The following is a 23,736-nucleotide window of genomic DNA, read 5'->3' as shown; positions in this document are numbered from 1 at the left end:
TCTGTCTGGGGATCTGCTTTCACATTGTGTGATGAAGTCCATGGCAGCAACAGAAAGGCGCTCAAGGGGAAAATCCCAACATGCAATAAATTTAAGATATTTAATTCAAACAATATATATGGGATAAGATTGCTAGGACTTTCTTTTTCATCTTAAGGAGTGAGTAGGGAAACATTGCCTGCAACAAAGAAGTTTCTGTTAGGAAATTATGTAAAGCCATTTTAAAAGTTATTAAATATTTGAGTAATGAGAAATATTGGTACCTCTGGTCTAAGAAGAGAAGGTCTCAGCAACTGCTGTTGCTACAAAAGAAAATTAGAAAGGGGTTAATTAGGTAGCAACAATTAAAGTGCAAATAATTTGTTTTTGAGTTAAGGTTGGAAAGAAACCCTAAAAACACAGGTCTTGAAAATTCTTGTACAGCAGTCACCTGGATACATCCACACTCAATGAGAAGTAGAACATTGCTAAGCCCCTAATGTAGTAAATTTACTGTTCACTATTTCTTTTGCTTATTTCTTTCTTCTCTTTACTTTATAAAGTACAATTCCTAGTTTATGTTGTGATTCCCTAAATTATTTAACTCAAGAACTTCTATTAGAGTCCAAGAGAACTATTGTGTGATCTGTGTTGGAGAAAACAGTAGACAAAATATCATCCATAACAGGTAGAAAGCAAATCTATGGGAACCTGTAGTAGTCTGTGAGTCAGCTATAAAATACCTGGAGTAACCTGATTGTTTAATTTTCTGCATTTATATACTTCTATGGTTTTTAACTGAGTGCCTCACAACTACAAATATACTTTAATTCACAATACCAGTAAGACAATGAAGGATTCTCTCACTGGTTTTCTCTACAGTTTATGGACTATTTCTTTCTGTATGTGACATGCAGTGAGCCAAGCATGGTGATGTGAGGGAAGAGCCTCTGGGAGACTGCAGAGAGAAGACAGACAGGAGGACACAGCTCCTCTGAGGTGTCACAGGCCTCATTTATGGTAGTCATGTTGTTAATTACTCTGGAGCTTCAGCTTCCTGCAAATGGCAGACTGGTGCACATAACTTACAGTTTTGTACATTAGGATCAGATACACTCGGGAAATCAGTGCCATTGTCCCCATGCTCTTCCCCAAACTTGGTGGCACTATTTCAGCCAAGTTTCTTTGCCAAAACCAAACCCTGAGAGGTGGGAAAGTTCTGTGTCTGAATTAAGAGACAGAAATCATTTCTGCAAAGGAGGAAAAACCCAGCAGAGCAGCAGAAAGCTTGCAATTTATAAACACTACTAGATGAGGAACAATAGGCTCCAGACACATAACTTAAAAATGAGTAAAATTAATCCAGCTCTGAGCAGTAACTATCAGCCTTTATGATAGAATGTATTTTGGAGAACTTTCCAATTATTAAATGAGTTCACTCAGATATCTGAAAGAAAGTCTCTGTGTTACTCTCAGAAGTCTATGTATTCCAGCACCAGGCCTGATTAGGTAACACTGGAAGAAAACACAGCAAGCACAGAGGGAATTCTCTGGAAAACTGGCAGTTTGCAGAGCAAGAATCTCCTAGCCTGAAGGTTACATTTGTGCCATGCTGGTTAGTAGACCCTAACTTATGCCTCATGAACTTTTTAAACTACTTTATATTTCTGGCCTCTAAAATATCCAGTAGCCTCTAAAACATGCAGTAGCAAAGAATTGCACAACACAAGCTGTACAGGAAGAGTATGTTAATAGAATTAATATTTTAAACGGAAACGGGGAACAACCTTACCTCTTGCTGTGCATAGCCTCTCCTAGAAGTCAGAAAAAGAAAAAAAAAATCAAATTAGTATATTTCTGTGAAATTACATAAAGATGCATATTGCCATTCTTTCTGGAGAGAGGTGAAAGGATAATGTAATTAGAAATATCGCAAGCAAGAAAATTCTTATCTACAATCCAAAATATGGTTTTCTTTACATTTGCTCTGGACATATGAATCAGTGCATGAGAAAACCCAGTGAATCTTGGGCATCTTCTCTTACTTTAGATTGCAAGTGAATGAGAAGAAATCCCCAGTCCCCACAAGCCAGAGAGTCAGTGCACCCAGTGGAAGCAGTGACGGGAGAGGGGCTGAATTCTGTGTTCCATTTTCCTTGCAGTCTGCAAAAGAGTCCAGCCCAGCCACCTTCTCTGTTGCATCAGAGACTTACAGAGACAATCTACAAAGAGACTCTGTTATTTCATGCAGCTGCATAAGGAGTGGAACAGTTTCTCTTCTACTTATGGACTTCCTGAATCCACTCAGGACTTGCTATAAATTGGCCTAGAGCTTCTAGTGCTAATTTCTGGTAATGACATTATAATAATTATTACTCATTTTCTAACATTTCTGCTGCAGGGAGAAGTTAAAATTATTTTTGCTATCTATTATTATTTTGCCACAGGCTTCATGTTTTTGAACTTACTGGAAATTACTTGTTATTGTTTTAAGTAATTTTCTTGAAGCCATAAGTGCATGACAAATGCACTTTCTCTATTCTTGCATTTTGGGCCAGACAATTAAAACAGTTTAAACAAACTAGGGAACAGAAATTCAGTTCTTAGCCTTCTTATTAATTATAAGCCTGGATTTTAAAAGTTTTTTGTATTTTTAAGAAGAGAAGGGTAAATACTCAAATTACATTGAGCTTAACCTACAACACAAATAGCAGTCTCGGGATATTCTTTAATTATACTTAAGTAAATAATAGAGTAGAAGTCCTTTTAATTCTTTAATATAACTTCTTATAAAGTTTTCTATTAACATTCAGCAAATGAAATTGATTATCATAATTAAATCAATACTGTTGGCACATGTAAAATAAAGCTAAAAAAAACTGAGATGAAGATTTATCATCAAAAGATTATCTGTGAATTTCAAAGCCCACTTGAGGAACATTGTATTTAATTTCCATATCACCTACAACAATCTTCAGATAAAGAAGGTCTTTTGTCGCATAGAGGATAAATAATCCTATTACTCTTAATTGCTCTTGAGTAGTCACTGTACAGCAAATTAAACCATAAATAAATCTAATTAAGTTTGGGATTCAGCTTTCTTAAAATGGGCACCATGCTGTGTTTTGAGAGATGCTTATATGTCTCTTACAGTTTTGTGTGGCCATGATTAGAAGGAAAAAAGGCTCCCAAAAGACAAAAAATACCCATTCACTCACTACAGCACAAGGATCTATTCTGACAAAATGGCAAAGGTCAAAACAACATCATTTGTTTCCAGGAAGGAATTAAAGTTCTCCATGAAGCAAGGAATTGCTTCTGGATAAATATTATCAGCCAGACTTCACTGCAGTCAGAGAAACGAATCTTAAGTGCAATATGGGAAGCAAGGCCATAGTGCCTGTGATGTTGTGGGATAATATGTCACCTAGTATGAGCTGCTGCTTCTTAGCATGAGAGATAAAACAAGAATGAATGTGCACATACAAACGTGCTGGCCTTTCTCAGTTCTGTATTGCTAGCAGGGGCTGAAGGAACTGTGATTTGCCTAAAGCAACAATTTTCCTCATTACCAGCATCCAAGCAGACTTTTATTTCTTTATGTCTGTTTTCCTATTAAAAGCAAAAGCATCATAACCCCCAAATACTACAGATACTACTCAGAGAATACAACTGCTTATCAGTTTGCCCTGACCCTTAACATGAAGCTGGAATGGAGGAGATAGAATCTGGAAGGAAGACAAGTAATGATACACTGCTGCTCAGTTTCAACTTTGCAAAGCATTCTCCACTGATAGAATCTCTGCTCCTGCCCAGTACTCAGCCCACCCAAGCTGATGAGGAAAGGGTGAGAGATATCCCCAGGGTCACATCTGCCCCTAATTGGCCACATCAGACAGTCTGAAGGAGAGCCAACAAGCTTATAGATATTCAACTTCTAAGCAACCAATATACTGGTTGTAATACTTTGTAGTGCTGCAGAGCTGCAGTAGCATGCAGACATCACAGTAGGACAGAACCTCCCTGGCTTAGGTTGACAATACAGGCTACTGGTAAAGGTCCTCTCCTAGTCTAATAAAATGATTTGTTTAGCAAAGGCTATTTAAAAAAACAACCAACCAAACAAAAAACAGCAGGAGAACAAAGGCTCCATTCATACCAGACAAAATGAAACTAGATTTGTAAGTTTTCCAACTTAATAAAGGTTTCCAGGATGAGAAAGTAGATGTTCCTCATTAATGAGAAGCTCTTCTGAGACTGAGACTGTTGAAACTTAATATTTTAAAAGGAGCTCCCTGTGAGATGTCCATTTTTTCTGCTTAAGGAATATCACAAATAATTGTAGGTGAATAAAACCTTTGGAGTTTATGTTGTGAAATACTAAACACCTGTAGCTTTGCATGACACTTCACACTGCAAAATTAGGTCTTGCTTGTCTTCTATTTCACTACTGATACAACGAATTTCACAAAGCATCTGTTCTGGGTCTATAAGCTCTACAGTTGAGTTTCATTACTTCAATTCAAATCCTTGTCTTAAGGGCTGATCCACTCTGAACATGCCTAACACAGTAATTTCTCATGCTCATTTTTGCACAGTTTCCACTGTCCTGCTGTTTTCAGGACTGAACCACAGCAGACACACAGAAGGAAGAACACATGTAAATCATCTGCTGATTCTGGCTCTGAAATCTTATGAGCTTCTCTACCTAATAGCTGCTAAGTGACAATTTGCTGATGGTGCTGCAGTAGTGCCACTCCTGGAGAATTAGGCATCATCATCAGGTGTTCTACAGCCATGAATTTCATAAATTATACAGATTACATTGCATCATTGCTCCGCTCATGCATTTAGCTACTACTATATATGCCTTGGAACTACAGACTAGCCCAACAAGAGTTTTAAGTAAGGAAAAATTCTAATCACTCAGCAAAACTTGTGTGATGGAGTCCATGGAGTCTGGCTCTGGGACAAAGAAACAGAAGCTGCCTTTAGCAGTTTCCTACTGAAGTATCCATACAGGTCCTAATCATAGAATCATAGAATGGCTGGGGTTGGAAGGGACCATCTTGTTCCAACACCTCCTGCATGGGCAGGAACATCTTCTACTAGTTCAGGTTGCTCAAGGCCCCATCCAACCTGGCCTTGAACATTTCCAGAGAGGAGGCAGCCACAACTTCCTTGGGAAACCTATTTCAATGTCTCACCACCCTCACAAGAAACAATTTCTTCCTAATGTCTAACCTAAATCTCCCCTTTTCAAGTTTGAAACCATTTCCCCTTGTCCTCTCACTACACATCCATGAAAGAAGCCCTACCCCAGCTTTCTTGTAGGACCCCTTCAGATATTGGAAGGTTGCTATAAGGTCATCTCAGAGCCTCCTCTTCTCCAGGCTGAACAACCCCAATTTCCTCAGCCTGTCTTCACAGGGGAGGTGCTCCAGCCCTCTGATCATTTTTAGTGTCTCTCTTCAGGACGTGTTCCAGGAGCTCCGTGTCCTTCTTATGCTGGGGACTTCAGAACTGGACACAGTACTCCAGGTGGGGCCTCACAAGAGCAGAGCAGAGAGGGAAAATCCCCTCCCTTGGCTGGCTGTGCTTCTTTTGGTGCAGCCAAGGGCACAGTTGGCTTTCTGGGCTGCAAATGATCATTGGCAGCTCACGTTAAGCTTATTGTCCACCATCTCCCCCAAGTCCTTCTCTTCAGGGCTGTCCACAATCCTTTCTCCTCCCAACCCATATTTGTGCATGGGATTGCCTCTACCCAGGTCCAGAACCATGCACTTGTTGAACTTCATGCAGTTTGCACAAGCACACTTCTCAAGCCTGTCAAGGTCCTAACTGCAGATATAAAATAAAAGAGAAAAGAGAAAAAACCAAGCACCATGGAAATGCTGAGTCTCTCCAAAGAGTCCAATAATTAATTACCATTTTGCTCTGAATTACATATTGGATACCAAATGGTGGGTTTAGTTTTTCTTGATTATGTAATATTAGCCTGTCCCAATAGGTTTTTAAGAATTGCCATATTAAACACAAATATTTTTAATTTTCTCCAATGATTAAAAGGAAACTTGCAAGATTGATCAAACTAACATTCACTAAAGTACCAGAATTGCATTTACTTACCGTTTCTTTGAAAGGACAAGCTAATTTATTATAATTTATATATTTAATATAAAAGTCTGATTTAGATGACTATGAGCGAAAAAACCCGTAAGTAAATCCACATTACATGGATTTTTAAAAGTACTAGAAAAATCTTCACTTTGTAACACTAATCAGAGCAACTTTATTACAATTTAAAATAAATTAGATGCTTCAGCTGTAAAGCTCATGGAAAATGAGCTTGAAAATTAAAGAGAGACACCAATAACTTTCACATGCAAAATAAAAAACAAACAAATGATTTTACATTAAAGAAATTTGTAAAATAAAAACTTTTAATATGCAGTTACAATATAAAAAAAATGCAATGGAAGGCAGAACATAGGTGACAGGAGGGAAGACAAAGTTAAGTGAGAAATGAAAAGAAAACCCTTCTGACTGAGAGATGCAAATGTGACCTGAAAGCAAGCATAGCAGAGCCCTGCCTCATCTCCCAGGGAAAACACCAATGCATTGCTGCACTAACTCCAGCTCACACTGATGAGCCTGCTTACTACTGGCACTTGCTTTCTCTGACATTCAGCATTTGACAATAATACTCCTCCCAGGGGTAACATTCTATGGGCAAACAAAAGATTCCAATAACAGCTGCAGAAAAAGCCCTCTGTTTACTTAGATCACATACAGTGAAGAATGCTTAATGTAAAGCAGTATCAAGCCCTCTGTGGCTGATCCCTGGGTAAAAATGGACAGTTTTACCCAAGAATTTTTTATAAACAGACTAAGAATCAGCATCATAGAACAATAAAATATAGCTCTGACAGAAGAGTCTCTAGAATTATTATAAATTACAAATTGCCTAGTGACCAGCAAAGACAATGTCTCAGTTTTTGGGAGTGAATAAGTAGTGATATAAAGCAGAGAAAGGGAGAAAGTTTGAATTTCTAGAGAGTTTGAGGCAGATACCATGTGCTGCATTAGAGCCATCACACTCAACATTTCACATGCAGAAAACATCCAACTGTAAATATTACAGTGCTGTTGACTGGGACGGAAAGTGTTTCTCAAAATCCTCCACAACACAGCTCAAGCTGCCATTGTGCTGGTTGTGCTCAGCCACAGCTTCTGGAGTTGGCAGCTCTGGTGTTGCAACTGGTTTATGCTTAGCAACGTGTTTGGGCAGCATGTGGTTTTTGTCTATTTGGCTGTACATGTTGGCCACAGATTTTTCGATGGCTGCTAAATTTGGAATATTTTTAAGAATACCTTTCAGCTCCCTATGGGGAGGAGGCTCTGGCACTGCGGCCGGTGGTGGTGGAGCTGGCTGTTTGGCAGGGGATTTTGAATGCCTGGCAGGGGAGAGGTGCTCAGTGCTAAGAGGAGATGAAGAAGAAGAAGGAGAAGCAGTGGTTGGAGGCTGAGTATGTGGTGGCAACAGGGGAGGGGATGGAGGTGGTGCTGGAAGTGGAGGTGGCAACTGTGGAGGTGGGGGTGGGGGTAATTTAGGTGGATCTGGAATGCTTTCTACAACTTCTTTGATCTCAGGAGCTAGAAGATTTTGGCAAACTGGTTTCTTTATCCTAGAAGATGGAGGAGTTGGTTTGTGAGTTGGTGGAGGAGAAAGTTCTTCAGGAGAGTCATAGTGAGTGACGACTACAGAGGGGACCACAGAGGCCTCCACTTCAACTACTTCAGCACAAGGTGTTGGAGTGGACAGAGGAGAAGAGCGAAGGCAAGGAGAAGCAGCCACAACTTTAGGAGACTGTGCTAGCATGTTCTCTCCTTCTTGGAAACAGATGCTTGATGACCTGATGGATTTCACATCGGGAGATTTTACTTGCTTCATTTCCTGCGAAGCATGCTGCTCAAACTGTCTCGCCTTCTCTTTTACAGTTAACTTGGGGCCACTTATTTTTTCAAATAGTGGACTGCTAATATCAACACTGCTGTGTTGATTTTCAGGTCTTTCATTCTCTGCTGCTTTGAGTCTTTCCTGTTGCCACTGGATGGGGTCCATGATAACTGGCCTACTCAGAGAGGCAGGCGCGTGTCTCTTGGTGACATGAGCCGGCACCGTCCATGCACGGTGACTGCCTCTCAAAGAGGCATCTCTCAAGAGGAGGCCCGAAGGAGAAAGAGGAGCTAGAGTATTCTTTCTTTTCTGTAGAAACCCAGCAGCAGTGGGACTTGGAGTGAGCCCTTCCACATATAATGGGTTTCGAGTTGTTAATGGGTTTTCATCAGATAAAAAAGTTATATTACTTGAAGATTTGGGCAGGTTGTTTTTCAGTGATCCATTGATATTAGATTTCTTGTGAGCCTCAATGGCACGGGAAGCAAAGCTGCTTATAACTTTCTGACGGTCTCCTTCTTCTAAGACTGACTTTTTTCCCCTGCTTTGTTGGAAATGGTAGAGAAGAAAAAGACTTGAAAGAAAAGAAGATAATCACATGTGAGGAAACATGCACGGACATAGACACTTATGAAAGAGAAAAAAAAAGAACTTATGAATCAGAGCCATTACATCAAGCAAGCTACTACTATCCAACAGGAAGACCACATTTACTAGACTACTGGGCAAGACATTTACTTTTACATCTTCTTTAGGAGAGGACTTGAGGAAGCAAAATCAAAACATATTTTGAGCTATTCAGCAGGTTAAAAATTAAGTTAACCTCTTGAAAACAACCCCTTAGATTTCAAAAGTATCAATCAATACTGTAGCCTACCTGCACGGTGACATAAAACATCAGTGCTATGTAGTTATGTGATACAACCTATCTACAAGAGCGTGGAATCATGGTGGTGTCCTGCATGTATGTCTAGTTGTGTCCCCATCACTCAAATGGCAAGATGCCACACTGCACACTGCCAACCAAAACATCCAGAGGGATTTTCAAGGGAAAATTATTCTATAATAATTTGCATCAAAACTGTGCTGTTCTATAAAACATGGATAGGATTAGGCATCGACTTTGTCAGACAGGCCACAGGCCACATGCAAAATGAGAACTTGGGAATGGGCTGAGCCTGAAATCACAGCCCCAGGAGGAGTTACCCAGGGGTACCCCAGCACATCCCTGCAGAGTGCCTGTGAGAATGACAGTAGAAGCTGAGATGTGGGTCATGCTCACACCATTCTGAGATATATTCATAAGGAACTGCCAAGCTGGGCATTGGTTCTTGCATTTACAATACATGTATTGATAAAGAAATACCAATATGTGTATGAATTTCATCTCTGCATCAAGTTAACCCCAGTGAAAAACCCCTGCAGTTGAGTTACACAGAATTTCTACCTCAAAAATTAAGGTGTCTCACCATTTTCTAGAATTCATCTGGCACCTCTGAGTGCCTTATCAATCCACTTTCCTCAAATATTTTTAAAACCATATATTTCTGAGCAGATTTTAAGATAAACAGGATTTTAAAATCAGGAAGTCTAAATGGTCAAGATAGAAGTGTGTTCCCTTACAGCCCTATTTTAAATAATGATTTCCTGAGGCTGAAAGTAAACTTATTTCCCTGTGATTTATTTACTTATTACAAATTTAGTATCTTGGTCATCATCAGATAGAGCTAAAAACCACCTCCCTTATCCTTTCAAAGAGCAGGTCACCCTTGTTAGCAATGAGACCAAATCAAAAGGCATTTCCTTTGCTGCCATGTACAAATATATTGTAAACAAAATATGTGTTGTCTAAAATAACCAAAATAACCCAACCAACCAAAAAAACAAAAAACAATAAAGCAATAAAGAGAGTCTTAAAAAAGATACCTAATCTAAAAAGCTCTCTGAAATACTAAATATACTTATAAGTCCTCTGCCCACAACTGGTACTCCCCATTTTGAATCCCACTCATAGAAATTTCTTATTTTCTGCAGTTAAACAACTGCAGCATAGCACAAGTGGCAATGACTTCTATATACACCCACAAAAAAAAATGCCATATAAAACTATACAGAGCTGTCCAATATTTTCATAAAACATGCTATGTTATGAATTCTAAGTCTTGTCTCTAGCAACATTTGAGTGCTAATATTTAGCTTTTTGGATAAAAGTTAGGCTTTATTAACAAAAGGAAAAGGAGGAAAAAAAATTCTGCATGATTACATGAATACTGGAAGATGAAGTTTTATACCTGTTTGCCAGATTGTTCCCTCTTTTTTGGTGTTGTTTTTTCATATCTCTGAAAATATTACCAAATCTAAGTTAATGAAAGTTTAATCTCTGGTGGATAAATATTCCCTAGCAAAACCAGAAGTGAATTTTAAATAACTAGATGCAGGACAGGAGTTAATTAAAGTATATTACATCTCCTCTAAGTTATTTAATATGTGAAAATCTCCCACAGGTTTGTATTTAGTAATGAAACACATTTGCTTCTTCACCTTTCTTGTTTTCACTGTGAGATCACCAGCAGAGAAAATGCAGCTTCCTACTGGTGACAGGGACCTGAGTAGATTGATGAGAAGAAACACTGCACAGATTCAGGGATCACTGTCCCATTTGTGAACAACAAAAAGCCAACAAAAACCCCAAGAAAACCAACAAAAATAACAAAAGTTATTTCACCAGTGAATAAACTCTCCACAAGCACTGCAGTTCTCAAAAAACCTTAGGTATGCCTAAGGCCTACCCCTGGGCAGAATATAACTGGATGAAAAATAATAGACTTCACATAAAAATAAAACTAATTCTTTATTCTAATAAAGAAGCATACTTGGAGTTTGGTTAAGCACCCTCAATCTATACAGAAGTGAGAGGAATTAATAATTCTGAACTTGAAGGAAACCCTTTAGAAGGCTCATGCAATATGACATAACCTTTATGCTACTGGAAAAGATTATTTCAAAAGCTTCTCTGTTCCTTCCTCACTTCACAAAATGCCTCTCAAAGATGAGGTGTTTCTGCAATCTTTTTCTGTTTATGTACAGGCATTTTCATCAATGAGTAATGTCAGCTCATCTGCTTGAAGCACATTTCTGCATATTGAAAGAAAAGTATCTGTGAATAGCACACAAGATTTTGCTTGCTTCCAATCATGAGGCCTTTAAGTCCACGAACTGAAAGCAAACCTCTGTGCATGATCTCAGTGTTGGTTTTGTTTCTTTTTTTTTTTTAATTTTATTTTTATTTTTAATTTTAAGGTAGTAGGACTATTTGGCTTTAGAAATAATGTCATTCAAGTTCAGCAATCAAAATTCATCTCTACTTCCAAGAAGAAGATAAGGCAGCATGGAAGTATTGAAACTTCACAGTAAATGTCTTACCTGTACTTGAACAATGGACAAATAAAATGAGTTTTAGATTGCAAGGTTTAATGGGAATTACAGAAAGGAAAGTTAACTAGTGTTTCTACTAGCTAGAAATACTAAAATAGTGAAATGAGGTTACTTACTGATGCCTATGTATCCAAAGACAGAGAAAAACAAAAATTGTGAGATAATGCAGATTTAAAACTAAAGATATTGGTTCCATTTCATTTGCTATAAAGACTGGATAATAATAAAAATCCCAAACAGACAGGCAGCACCACAAATGAAAGAAGATTGTCTTAGGACAACTAAAGATGGAAAATACTCTATTACAATTCATGAAAAATGTTAATAAAAGGTATTTCCCAAATAATAATTTCTTAAGGTATACTAGTGTCTTGAAATAAAATATTTGATAGAAAAAGAATGATAATGTGTAATTATTTTTATTGAGGCATGTTACCTGCTTTTAAAGCCTATAGATATTTATTTATCTTGTAAGGACTTTTACTAGTTTATGTTTAATCAATTCCTTAACATGATGGACATGAGTATATCTTAGCTGCATGCAAAGACACGCGAGAAAAAAAAAAATTCCCAATATGGCATTTTTTCAGTGAGGTGAAAACTGGTTTGAATAAAAAATAACAAAAATAACAAAAATTAAGGTTCAGAATCAATATTGCAAACTAGTAAATTTGCAGCTATGCTTTGCAGAACATAAAGAAGTATTAAAAGCCCAGTTAAAAACCCAGCATGACAAGGCTTGTTCTGGGTTTAGCATAGATATTCATCAATGTGGAATACAGATTCATCCACTGTGATATCCAGTTCCCACAGATAGTCAGCTTTACATCATTGACAGTAAAAGTAGTGGAAATGAATAATTAATTTAAGTAGAAATTTAGTTAAATGCAAAAGAAAGGGGAAATGAAATCCAGCAAGTCACCTCACTGGGTGTTCAAGTGTCCAGATGTGATTTCAGGTTGTTCAAAGCAGAAGTGCTGACCTTCCAAAATGTGACTACATGCTACTCTCAAACACAAGTTTTTCTTTGCTTCCTGCCCAAGATTTAATACTTCCCTCAGGCAAAAGGCATGGGAGGAAACTCAGCAGTTAGGAGGTGCTATTCTTGCTCCAGTCACAGCTCCTCTATGTGGAAAAAGCTTAACTTTAGGATTATTTCAAAAGCAGAGACTGCACTCCAGTGTTCAGAGCTACAGCAGCAGTGACATGCTCTGTCACACCTCCTGAGCATTTCAACTCAATCACAACAGTTGTAAAATTTCAGCTTTCTGAGAAAAGAAAATACTGATTGGAAAATGAGCAGAAGTTGGGCAATCAACACCACCACCAGCTTGCTCTCTCCAAACACATATATTGATGCTATGCTCTCCAGTGTTACTTGGGTTTAAAATACTAACATATGTAAGTAAGTGTAGTGAGCTGACCAACAGAACTCCTCAGTGTAACACAAGTATTATCTGGCTATTCTCAGCTGCAATGTTTTCACACTGAGTGTTCCAATGCTGTTGGAGTCCATAAACTTCAGATGCAGGGAAGCAGGAAAAGTCAGGCATCTTTGCACTAACATTAATTTAGGAGAACATAATAAGTAAAAGATATATTTATTGGACTGTCAGGGGTTCTCTAATAGTTCCTTTAATTTCAATATTCAAACAGTTTCAAAATTTAGAACAAAAATGCCCACTTTACCCAATAGAATATTTCTTACTACAGTAAATGGAGACTTTGAGGATGCAGTTTCATAGGTTGTGTTTAATCAGCAGCTTTGAAAAATGTGGTGTGCTGGCTTGGCCTGAGAGCAATGGCCTGCTGGAGGCTCTCGCTCCAGAAAAAAAATCATCTGGTTATACCCAGGTTTTTGCCAAGTACCAGTTACAGGTTCCTCCATGCCCTACAAGAAACTCTCATTAGCAGGTCGAAGTATTTTTTTCTCTCCTTACAGAGTCATTCTACTTATTTTGTGGATGTTTGAGAACCCCAAGCACAGGTGAAAGACCCTTTCTGGCAGAAAACCCTTTTTGACTGCAGGAAGTGCTACCTCTAGAAAGTGACTCCTGCCTTTGGTCACTAACAATGTTACTGATGTAGGACAAGGAATACTCACATGGTGCTGTCACCAAGCTCTTCATAGAGGTTACTGGCAGCAGTGCTGTCTGGTTTCCCTGCTGGTAAAGCCATCTGGATTCTTGCAGTCTTTGCACACTCAGCCTGTCTCCTTTGATGAGCCATGCAGGGAGGGAGAAATACTTATTAGAAATGCTCTATGATCCAATGTGAGCTGAGATGTCAAGTTTTCTAGTTTTTTCCTGAAGTTTTCCAAGTATCCCTGCATTTTGTCTTTCTCAGAGTAAAGTAATAACACGATAATATTTTCCTGGCTTTTCCAGCTCCTGTGTGCTCTGGTGGTGGAATCCCAGAGATCCCTCAGGACAGAAACCTTCTGACCTTCAGCGTGTCACTACCAAGGCAACTGTTTCCCAGGAAATAACCTAAGTGATTTCTCTGACATTGATCTCATCGGGAGGTTTATCTGTGTTCTGTCCGCCCAAGGCAAACAGTGGACAGAGCAAGCACTTTGGTCAGCTGTTCATTCAAGTGCCAAGAAACTTTAGTCTTAAACACAAAAAAACCATCTCTGGCAAAGTTACCACTTACAACTCCTTTCTCATTAGAACTGGCTAGGAAATTTCTGTCTCAGCAGCTTTCCTGAAAAAATTATTTTCAGTTTCAAAGAAATGTCTATATTCTATCTAGAAACCAAACACTTTGGTCCCTCTTGTGTGCCACTGAGGTGACAGGACTGACAGGACTGATCCACTTCTCTCTGGTTTTGAGGGTGGTCAATACCTGATCCCTTCCCAGGGAAATCTCACTCTGCACTCCCTCCTGACGTGCACTTGTCTACTTGAGTGATACCATACACATGGAAATAATTGTTTTTTTTCTCTGCAGAAAACTTGCAATGTCATGAATCATGGTCTCTTTAACATGCATTAGCATGCAATAATCAAACACAGTGAGTAACCCTAAGAACAACTCTTAACTTTGCCATACATAGCATTCAGGTGCAGGCTGGTGAACCTGTTACCTTTTCTAAGTGCCAAGTAGCCCTTCTTATAAATAAAGACTGGTGGGATGTCAGTATTCATACACAAGGTGTTAGAAACAAAGCTGAAAACATATACTTACTCTTTGAATCTGTTTTGTTATGCACAAAAAGAAAAAGAGATAAAAAGGAAGGTTCAATTAATTATGTTTGCAGCAATTGTGCTTAACAACGAACCTAATAGGAGTAATAAACTAGATGCTTCTGGATTATCCCACACATTAAATCACAAAATTAGTGACATGTTTACAGAATCATAATTTCCAGAGCTGATAAGCTGCTATTTGTGCTACTCTTGAAACAATTTTGCAGTCAGCATAAACATAAATGACATCAGGGAAAACTGTTGTGGGCTGACAGAGAACAGGTCCCTGTTACACACGCACATAGAAGAGTGGGACATGAAAACATGAATATACCTTGTGATATTTATCCTAGAATACTGACAAGTTTGGGTTGGAATGGACCTTGAAGACCACGTAGTTCCAACCCTCTGCCCTGGGCAGGGGCACCTTTCACTGGATCAAGTTGCTCTAAGATGCATCCAACGCTGCCTTGAAGGCTTCCAATAGAAATATTGGAAGGTGGACTATCAGGGATACATTTTTATAATTGCTTTCTCATTTTAACATGTTCTAAGAATGCTACAGAAAACACCTTCAGTGAAGGAGTATTATTTTTGGTTGCTAATTAGAAGACACTGGTCTTTTGTGATTAGTAACATCACTTATAGTTACCTTTCAGATTTGTACTGGACAGTGCATTTCAAAAACACTACCTTAATACAAAAGAATTATTATAGATTTTGGATTGTTTATAAGACACAAATGTAAAAAGTGAGCTGCACTTTGACTGTGATGATTTCATAAATTTGTTTTCTTCTCAGTAACTTTTTTTCACAAAATTTATTAAGCTGATGTCTTAAATGGAAAGCAATGAAAAATGGATCTATGCACTTAAGAAGTTTTAACAGGTGACAAATCTTACCATTTCCATCTTATGTGCTGTGAGTATGACAGTTAGATTTCTCCTGCTATAACCTCTGTACTCACTGACAGATGGAAGCACCTACTTTGCCAGAAAGTTATCAAGAAAAATGCTGAAAATCCCTTTGAAAAGGAGAAAAAAGGCTGTAATGCAAACCCAAACCATAAGGCTTGGGATTGCTTTTGGTGTTGATAATACCACTAAAGTTCCTTCTTGTTTTCTTTGGCACTCTTTAGTGATTTTTTTTTTTTTTTTTTTTTTTTTTGTAAAGGTATACTTAATTTACATTGGTCTGCTGTAATACCAAGTCCAAGTCATACTTCTAGACAACAAAAATGTGAGTTTTTAAAATGAAATTAAGTAAGATAGGTTGCTGAGAGCACTTAAAATTTATAAACTTTTCAGAACCTAACAGATACAAATAAAAAACAGTGCTGTTAGATTTCTTAAAGAAACAGACAATTCAGACAACAAAAACAACAAATGAATTGCAGGTGGAACTGGTTCAGCTTCCCTGGAAGCAAATTTTGTACACAACTTGGGGAGAAGTAAAGCAGTTTCCAGATGCGCTTCCAACCGCACAAGTTTTTCAAGCCCTTTCAAACTCCTTTGAAAGGACAATTTTCCCTCAGCAGAAATTGTATGGAGAAATGGGAATGCAAATATCTTAAGACCTTGCAGTAACCATCAAGGCACGACTATCCGTGACTGTTTTGCTGTTTCCACTACTGAAAATGCTCTCAGGCAGGCTGCTGGTTTTTCCTGTAGGATATGCTTTTTAAACAATTACCAACATTTTGCTTTGCTAACTTCTAACTGCAGTGCAGAAATGAAAAAGGCACAGTTTAAATTTCATTTGGCATCTTGTGCCACATTACACCTCCTGCAGCTTGCAGCTTGCAATTGTTTTCCTATAATATGTGCATCAGCTATTCCAGCACGATGCAATGCTGCAGCAGGAGGCTCCAGAAGCACTGACACTATGCTCAATACAATGAAGGGTTGCAAAGATTTTTTCATCAAAACTAAGCTAATAAAAAAGAAAAACAAACACTGTGAAAGAGTTTCTACATGGTCCTGGGGAGCAGAGTTTTTCCACAGTGAGGGTATGTTACATTCTAGCTAGTCAACAGTTTTAAAATGGAGATAAAAAGACATGGAGATGCAAACCAATTTATACAGAAGTTGAACATAGCCTCTTGATGGGGAAGATGCACAGAATTATTTATATTTTGGTTTTGTAATGGCTGGTAATTCAGAGTGCTAAAAGCCTGCATGTGGAATTAAAAATCTTTCATAAGATCAAATAAAGAAATAAACATTCAGTCTTTAAGTCCAAATACATTGATTTTAAGTATGAGTGGACCTTAAAAGGGTTAGTTGAGAGGAACTTGTTAGTGATGTTGATCCTTTAATTATTGTATAAGTCCAATTACTTAAATCTCTTGAGTCTATGAGAGGTGAATGGAAATAATAAGAAGGTTCTCTCTGGTATGTGCTGCTTTAGATGGCCCTAAAATGGCTCAAAATCAATTCTTCGTGAAGCATTTGCAATTAAGAAGCATACAGCTAGGGAATCATCTAGCCATGAGCATTTCAGGATTTAAACGAAAAAAAGTGAGTCCTCTTAACTTTGCCCATACTGCACAATTTGGTTTTTGATTTGTTACTTCAAATAGTACCTTTTCTTTTTTGTTTGTTTTTTTTTTTCCCCTCCATTCAGGTACAGCTCACATTAAGCACTGACCAACTCTCACGGTGAGAAGGAAACTAAAGATATTTCCCTACACAATTATTGCGTTGCAACAAGGGAGAATTTTCAAAGCAGTTCCACTAAGAAATGCAGCATTGCTACCATGAGGAGGAGGAGTACTTACTGTTTGTAGCTGACCATAACTATTAAAATAGCTGGCATGCAGCAGAGGATGATGATGACAGCCAGGGCGAGCAAGGCGCCTTCGGTGAAGCTGACAGCTTGTGCCTGCTTCTTGACGTTGGCCACCACGTCCGGGGTGCGGATCTCCAGGATGCGTCCCCCCTGCCCCAGGTATGGCTGAAAGTCTTTGTTGATATCCAGCAGCTTGCCATCCAGGAACCTTCCATGGCACAAAAGAAAACTATTACAGCCGAGTTCATTAACACTGTTGGAATATCTGCGTAGCTGGGTTAATAACTCTGGTCTGATAAAACACGTTCCTCGTCTTTATCTGATAGAGAATATTAGTAATTCCCTGAAATCCCTATGTCAGTGGTAATTCCAGTGTACTCAATATAGTTGAGAACACAGCTTAAACAGGAGAGGTCAGCTGAAGCTTATTCTAATTTCCAGGGCAAAAAATTCTCCTCTTTTGTTTTATTGAGAAGATGCAGGCCATTTATTTTGGAGTTTCACACCTCTAATAAACTCCAATTTAAATTTCAAGCATTCTTCAAACACTGCCTGATGCCAGAACAATCTTGACTAACCTTACTATTTACAGGAACAATTAGCTATTTATACAGCTGTCAGAAAAACACCGGCTTCAAGTAGGCCTTAAGGCACACTGTTAAGACAGTTAGGTCCTAGGCAAAAATAATTAGCCAAGCTGTCAGGTGTCACTGCTCACAACCTGTAAGAATGTCCAACTTCCCTTTGTGCATCACCTATGAAAGGAACTTGGAACAACGTTGTTACTAAGCAAATGTTAACTGGAATGGTGACTGGAAAAGCAAACGTGGTCTAAGAAGATCAGTATCTGATCCTGGTAATCACCACTTTACAGACAGGTACCTGATGTAAACCCCAAGCAAATGACCTAATTTCCCATATGACTGAAAATTTTCACCAGATGACTTTTTGACAACAAAATGAATATATGCTAAAGAAATTTACTTAAAGAGTTTTGAAAAAATATTTTTTCTCAGGCTTGTTTTGAAAAAATATATTGGCCAAGGCTTTAACTTGCAAAGGAAAATAAAAATTTGTGGATCATGTTTAAAGTGAGGATTGACTGTCTCCCAATCTGTCAAGTAGTATGTTCTGGCTATACAGATTGAAGTAGGAGAAACTGATTAGGATGGAGGAGGATCCTGCTTGGGTCTTACATATACAGTGGTTCTTCAGGAGAAAGATAAAAGAAAAAAAAAAAAAAAAGAAAAAAAATATTGTGAGAGGACTTCTGCATATAAACTCTGGGTATCTAAGTAGGTTTGACAAAGCTTTTATTTCCTTAGTGTGGTCATGAAACAGAAATTACACTCCTAAAAGACCATTTCTTAAATAGGTGTTGGTTTCTTATAATTGATTTCGTCTCCAATTAATTTACTCATAAACCCCTGTAGCACTGATTGTCCCTGGGGTTTTTGGCACTTAGGGGAGAACTCAGTTTCCTCTGTGTGTGAAATCTATTAGCTGGCTCTCAGAGCTCACCAAACAGCTCAGCCCAGGCTTCATGATCCTAACTTCAAAATGGAGCAGTGGCTGCTCATTCCCAGACCCACAGTATCACACAAAGCATCTTGAAGAATCATTTTCCTTTGTATTAGTATGCTCTGCTAATACTCACAACTAATTCCCTGACTTCTTAAAAAAAAATTATGTGTATTTGAGCAAAAATCCCTTTTCTCATCTTAAAGACCCGCACTGATGGTTGAAAAGACACAAACCTAATGTGACAGGAGCTGGGATTCTTCTGTTGTGCACTAGATGTCACTGGTGCCTGCCACATGTCCTTTGAGCTGGCATAAGCATTCAGGTAGGACAGCACCTCATCTCTGGGAGATTTTCACACTCTTGCTGTTAAAATTCTCTGAGCATTTTCTTGGCAAACCCTATTTTAACAGGTTTATAACTCAACCATGCACATTTACTCCATGATGAAACATGACATGTCACACAAAAGATTCATACAGGGTAAGCATTTTATTTCTAATGGTGGACCTTTTCTATTTAATACGTGCAGGAGGTATTTCCTGGATTCAAATGTGGTTTTTTTCTCAAATAAATCAAACCCTTTTTCACATAGTAGACAAAAAAGGAGACTGATCATTTCAGTCTGCAAAATTATCTAAGTGGACTAAAAGTTTTTTAGGAGTTTATGATAAGAGGGAAGAAATATCAAAGCACAGTTACTATCCAGAGTCATTCTTTGGTGTAACCAGAGATTCCTGATTAATAAAAATGCCAGGTAGAATAGCCTGAAGGAAAAGTATGAATCTCCCATTGGTTATCTGTCTAGAAAGTTCAGGACAGAAGAAAATCAGCATATCTTGAGAGATACCAGGGTTTCCCAGGCTGGCAATGAAGAACAGAGTGTGGCTGTTATATCTATTCCTTCTAAATTGTATCTTTATTTTCCAGCCAAACATTCTGCTTGGATGCAAAAAAATAGGATTCAGCTGCCTGGCTGGGACCACTGGATGTAAGGCAGTTGGGCAGCAGCTGTGGCACAGTCTGTGCAGATGTTGCCATCGTGCACATCAGCATTAATTCAGCACATGCAGAGGATCAAAACTACAGGCAAGGTGGTCACAGAAGGAATTTCTTTTTAGATTTGGGTAAGCAGCTTCTAAGATATGGGTTCACCTGCAAGCCAGTGAAAACTCCTTAACTTTGGATGTCAAGCTGTAAAACTCTAATTTCATTTCTCTCCTGACTATAGTAAGCTGACACTTCCTCAACTCTACCCTGAAGACAGGAAATAATTCTCCAGAATTTTCCTGATGCAGGCACATGGAGCATTTTAATGAGGTTGCTTCTAAGCTGATACCCCAAACATTTTCAGACCAGGCAAATGAATAACCTCCCCTTCATATGTGAAAAACTACTTTTTAACCTCTCAGCTCTGTTCAGTTCTGTGTACTTAACTAGACACACAAACATCCTATAAAAGACACTCATATGTTTTCAAAGAGCACCAAAATAACACATTTTCTGTTCACAAAGAGAGTCTGCCTCAGAAAAAGATCCTTTTTATGCATTTGAAAGAGTTCACTGCCTCCATGCACAGACACAAGCTCACCTGTAGATACAAGTAATATGCAGATACTAATAATAGTAGATTTGCAGAGAACTTTTTAAAATGAGGAGCAAAAGGATGCTAGGATTTCCAGCTGCCATAAGGTCATATAAATTTTCTAAACTCTCACAGCACTGAATAATGTCCTCTTGGCCTTGAGCATTTAGTGGGATCCCACTTTGGCTATGCTCTAAGCTGTCTACAACTGGAAGAAAACATAAACTTCAATGAATTTACAAGTGGTAAAAGTAACAATAAAGAAGGATCAGTAGATAGTCTGGGTGTAAGGCAGGAAGATGCTGTATGACCACAGAGATACCTGCAAACAGAAAATGGCCATCAGAAGGAAGGAAGCTGTACTGTCAATGCTCTAAAAGCTACCACTGCTAAACTGCACCTCAGTTTTATATTCCTAGTTCAGAAAGTGATGCTGGAGAGGTGTAAGTGTTTAGAAGAACTAAAACGCAGCCCAAAGCACAGAGGTCAAGGAAGTTGTGAAGAAAAAAAAATAAGGGAATGATGTGATCATAACTTCAGACCTTGGTAGAAACCAGAAATTAAAACCATTGAGCAAACAAGCAAAGTTATAATAAAAGTCTATGAGTGAATCTAGACAAATTAAAAAAGAAATAAAAAGTCCTAATTTTTGGCAATAAAAATAATTACTCTGCAATAACAACACAAAGTTTGTGCTTGACTGGATTTTCTTAAACAGTTGCTTTGCAGAAAGACATTCAAAGTAGAATTAATTTTGAGAGTTCCAATGGTCTTTATGATACCAAGTCAGACTGACCACAGTGATCTTTTCAAACCTATAAATGTTGAATATATGCAGAGCTTTAGTATGCTATAATTAATCCAGACTAAATTCAGAGCTCAGGAGAACAGGTCCTTTTTCAATCACACTCCACCAAGATGACTCACAATCATTTGCTTTGTAGGCTGCTGACTGACAGACTGCTTTATACCCTCATTGAACAGCCTGGTCTAGTTTTTACTGAGATAAAAAGCAAACACAAAGGTGAAACACATGCAAAAAACCCCAAAAGATAGCACCTGCTTTAGGAGAACCTGATTTGCATTTTCATTGTTTTGCATCATTTGCAGAATGTTGGAACACAAAAATGCAGTTTCTAACAAAATTATTTTACAGCCCCATGCATACATTGGTAGCTGAATGGGCTGAGATATTATTTTTGTCTGAAACTCCACTTGTCACTAGCAATGCCTCAGAAAAACATGTAAAGAGAATACCTTAATGTCTCTTCTGTACCCATTTAATCTGTGGCTTCTCTTCTCATGCATGCAGAGCACAGGGTTACCACTGGCCCCCAGAGCAGCAGGATGCCCATGTGAGATCCCAGCACTGCCGAACCCTCAGCAGAGCTAGCACCCACCAGCCTGCTCTGCTGCCATCACCAGAGCTGGTCCATTCCTTGGCAACACACATCAGCAGTCCATAAAAGCCACCTCTCATTTTTTCTGTGATACCAAGATTTAACCACCCAGATGAAAGTTAATTGAAACAACATCATATTATGCATGTAAGTGGCCTGGCTCCTGCTGCTGCCCACCTTCTCTTGCAGCTGGTGGGATGGTCCCATCCAGATGTATCTGCTCAGCCCACTGAGCACCTGTGAGCACAACTCATTTCCTGCATGTAAATGGGTCATACTCCCATGTCTGTGCTTCAGACTACTTGCTCACCATCTACCTTCCTTCTCTTTCTTCTCCTCCTTTTGGCTTCCACAAAAGGGAAAATAGATATGCTGCAAATGGAAACTGCAGAAAGTCTGAAGGTCAGCAACTGGAGCAGCAAAGGCCTTGCTTGGAGATCACAGAGAAGTTTTGATACATAAAAAAGTAAATTCCTTCAGAGGAAATGAAACTGAAAGCTCTTCCACAGGCTGGGCCAAATGGTCATGGTGTCAATGTCTAAATCATGCATACTGTAGCCATTCAGCTCAAGGGAACATAATGAACTCACCAACAGTTTACATGGATATTTCTGATCCTGTTGTGTTGAACCACTTGCTACCAGAGGCAGACCAGTAAGCTTCAAAACAGTCCACAGAAATAGAGGAAGAGCAATAAATTCATATACTTACTTAAAAAGTTCATTCCTCATTATAGCTCGATTTGTTTGAGGGTCGATTGCATAGACCATGAGGTCAGACTTGGTGTAATCCTCTTCAGAGTACCCATCTCCAAACCTCCGTGCACCAATGGATTCCACCACGACTGTTGCACCAGGAATCTGATCTTGGACATAGCGTTCTAAAATCCTAGAGGTAAGATGGAGCAAGAAAGCTGCAGTGATTTATTTGTGCTGATTAACAACAGGCCAAATGAGATACTGATAGACACAAACCACAGACTTAGAAGGATGGTTACCTTCAGAGCATATTTTAAAAATCTCTGCTTCAATATAACCTCTTAAATGCTGAACTCTTGGGAAAAGCTCAGCAGTGTTAGGAGAAGTCACCAGAAATAGTATCCTTAAGTTTAGCTTTTCATATTAATGGCATCAACTGAGTTTTAAATGGCTCATTGGAAACACCACCTATACTTCACACAAAATCCCCTGTCATCCTTTTATTAAACTAGATGACTTCAGAACTCTTCAATTCCAGCCTTACACAGGCTGTATACAATAAATTTTCATCAACAGGAACAACATTTTCAACCTGTCCCTCCCATATAGCACAACATAGCAGGTGCCAGAACACCTGCTACTCCAAAAGGCATGAGCAAGTTTAACAGCTATAAGAAAGTTGTAATATCAATTTAACACATTTACGATAGGAAAAAAAATAAACAACAAAAGTTCTAGAAGCCGAAGGAAGACTGGTTCACAGAATTCAGCAGCAGCTATGTCTGAGATAAGAAGGGCATAACAACAGTGAACCAAATGAAACCTTTTTCTTTTGCCAAGAGGATTCATTACAAGATGCCAGTGTAGAGAAGCAAGATAACCAGGTGCCTCGAGTTGCCAAAGAGTGGGTGTGAGTCCACCTGTGCCTGGTTAGGACAGGCCCCTATTGGGCATGAGCAAGACCAGGGGGCCAATAAAGGTGGGACACACACCCACAGAAGGTAGCTCAGCTCACTCTGGGGCGAGGCATGGAGAGGCCAGCAGCTCGTCGAGCCTCTGGAGCAAGAAAGGCTCTTCCCGCTACACTTCTACCCTGGAAGCGCTGTGTGGTGGCTGGAGTCCTGGAAGAGACCAGCAGCTCGTCGAGCTTCAGGAGCAAGAATGGCTCCTCCCGCTA

At 38.8% G+C, this 23,736-nt stretch overlaps 1 protein-coding gene across 1 annotated transcript in view; it reads right to left on the bottom strand.

The window, feature by feature from the left end:
- Positions 1–23,736, bottom strand: part of PCDH15 (protocadherin related 15) — a 350,336-nt gene that overhangs the window by 8,063 nt on the left and 318,537 nt on the right. The window contains exons 29-33 of the mRNA XM_030453000.1: positions 22,573–22,749; positions 17,345–17,563; positions 13,479–13,589; positions 1,772–1,793; positions 264–302 (exon numbers count right to left, since the gene is read on the bottom strand). Of these exons, the coding sequence (XP_030308860.1) occupies positions 264–302; positions 1,772–1,793; positions 13,479–13,589; positions 17,345–17,563; positions 22,573–22,749 (568 nt within the window). The remainder of the gene's footprint in view (positions 1–263; positions 303–1,771; positions 1,794–13,478; positions 13,590–17,344; positions 17,564–22,572; positions 22,750–23,736) is intronic.

This window comes from Calypte anna, chromosome 6 (genome assembly GCF_003957555.1).
Source record: "Calypte anna isolate BGI_N300 chromosome 6, bCalAnn1_v1.p, whole genome shotgun sequence".
NCBI lineage: Eukaryota > Metazoa > Chordata > Aves > Apodiformes > Trochilidae > Calypte > Calypte anna.
The sequence above is the reverse complement of the archived record's forward strand: the minus strand, read 5'-3'. Positions and strand labels throughout refer to the sequence as shown.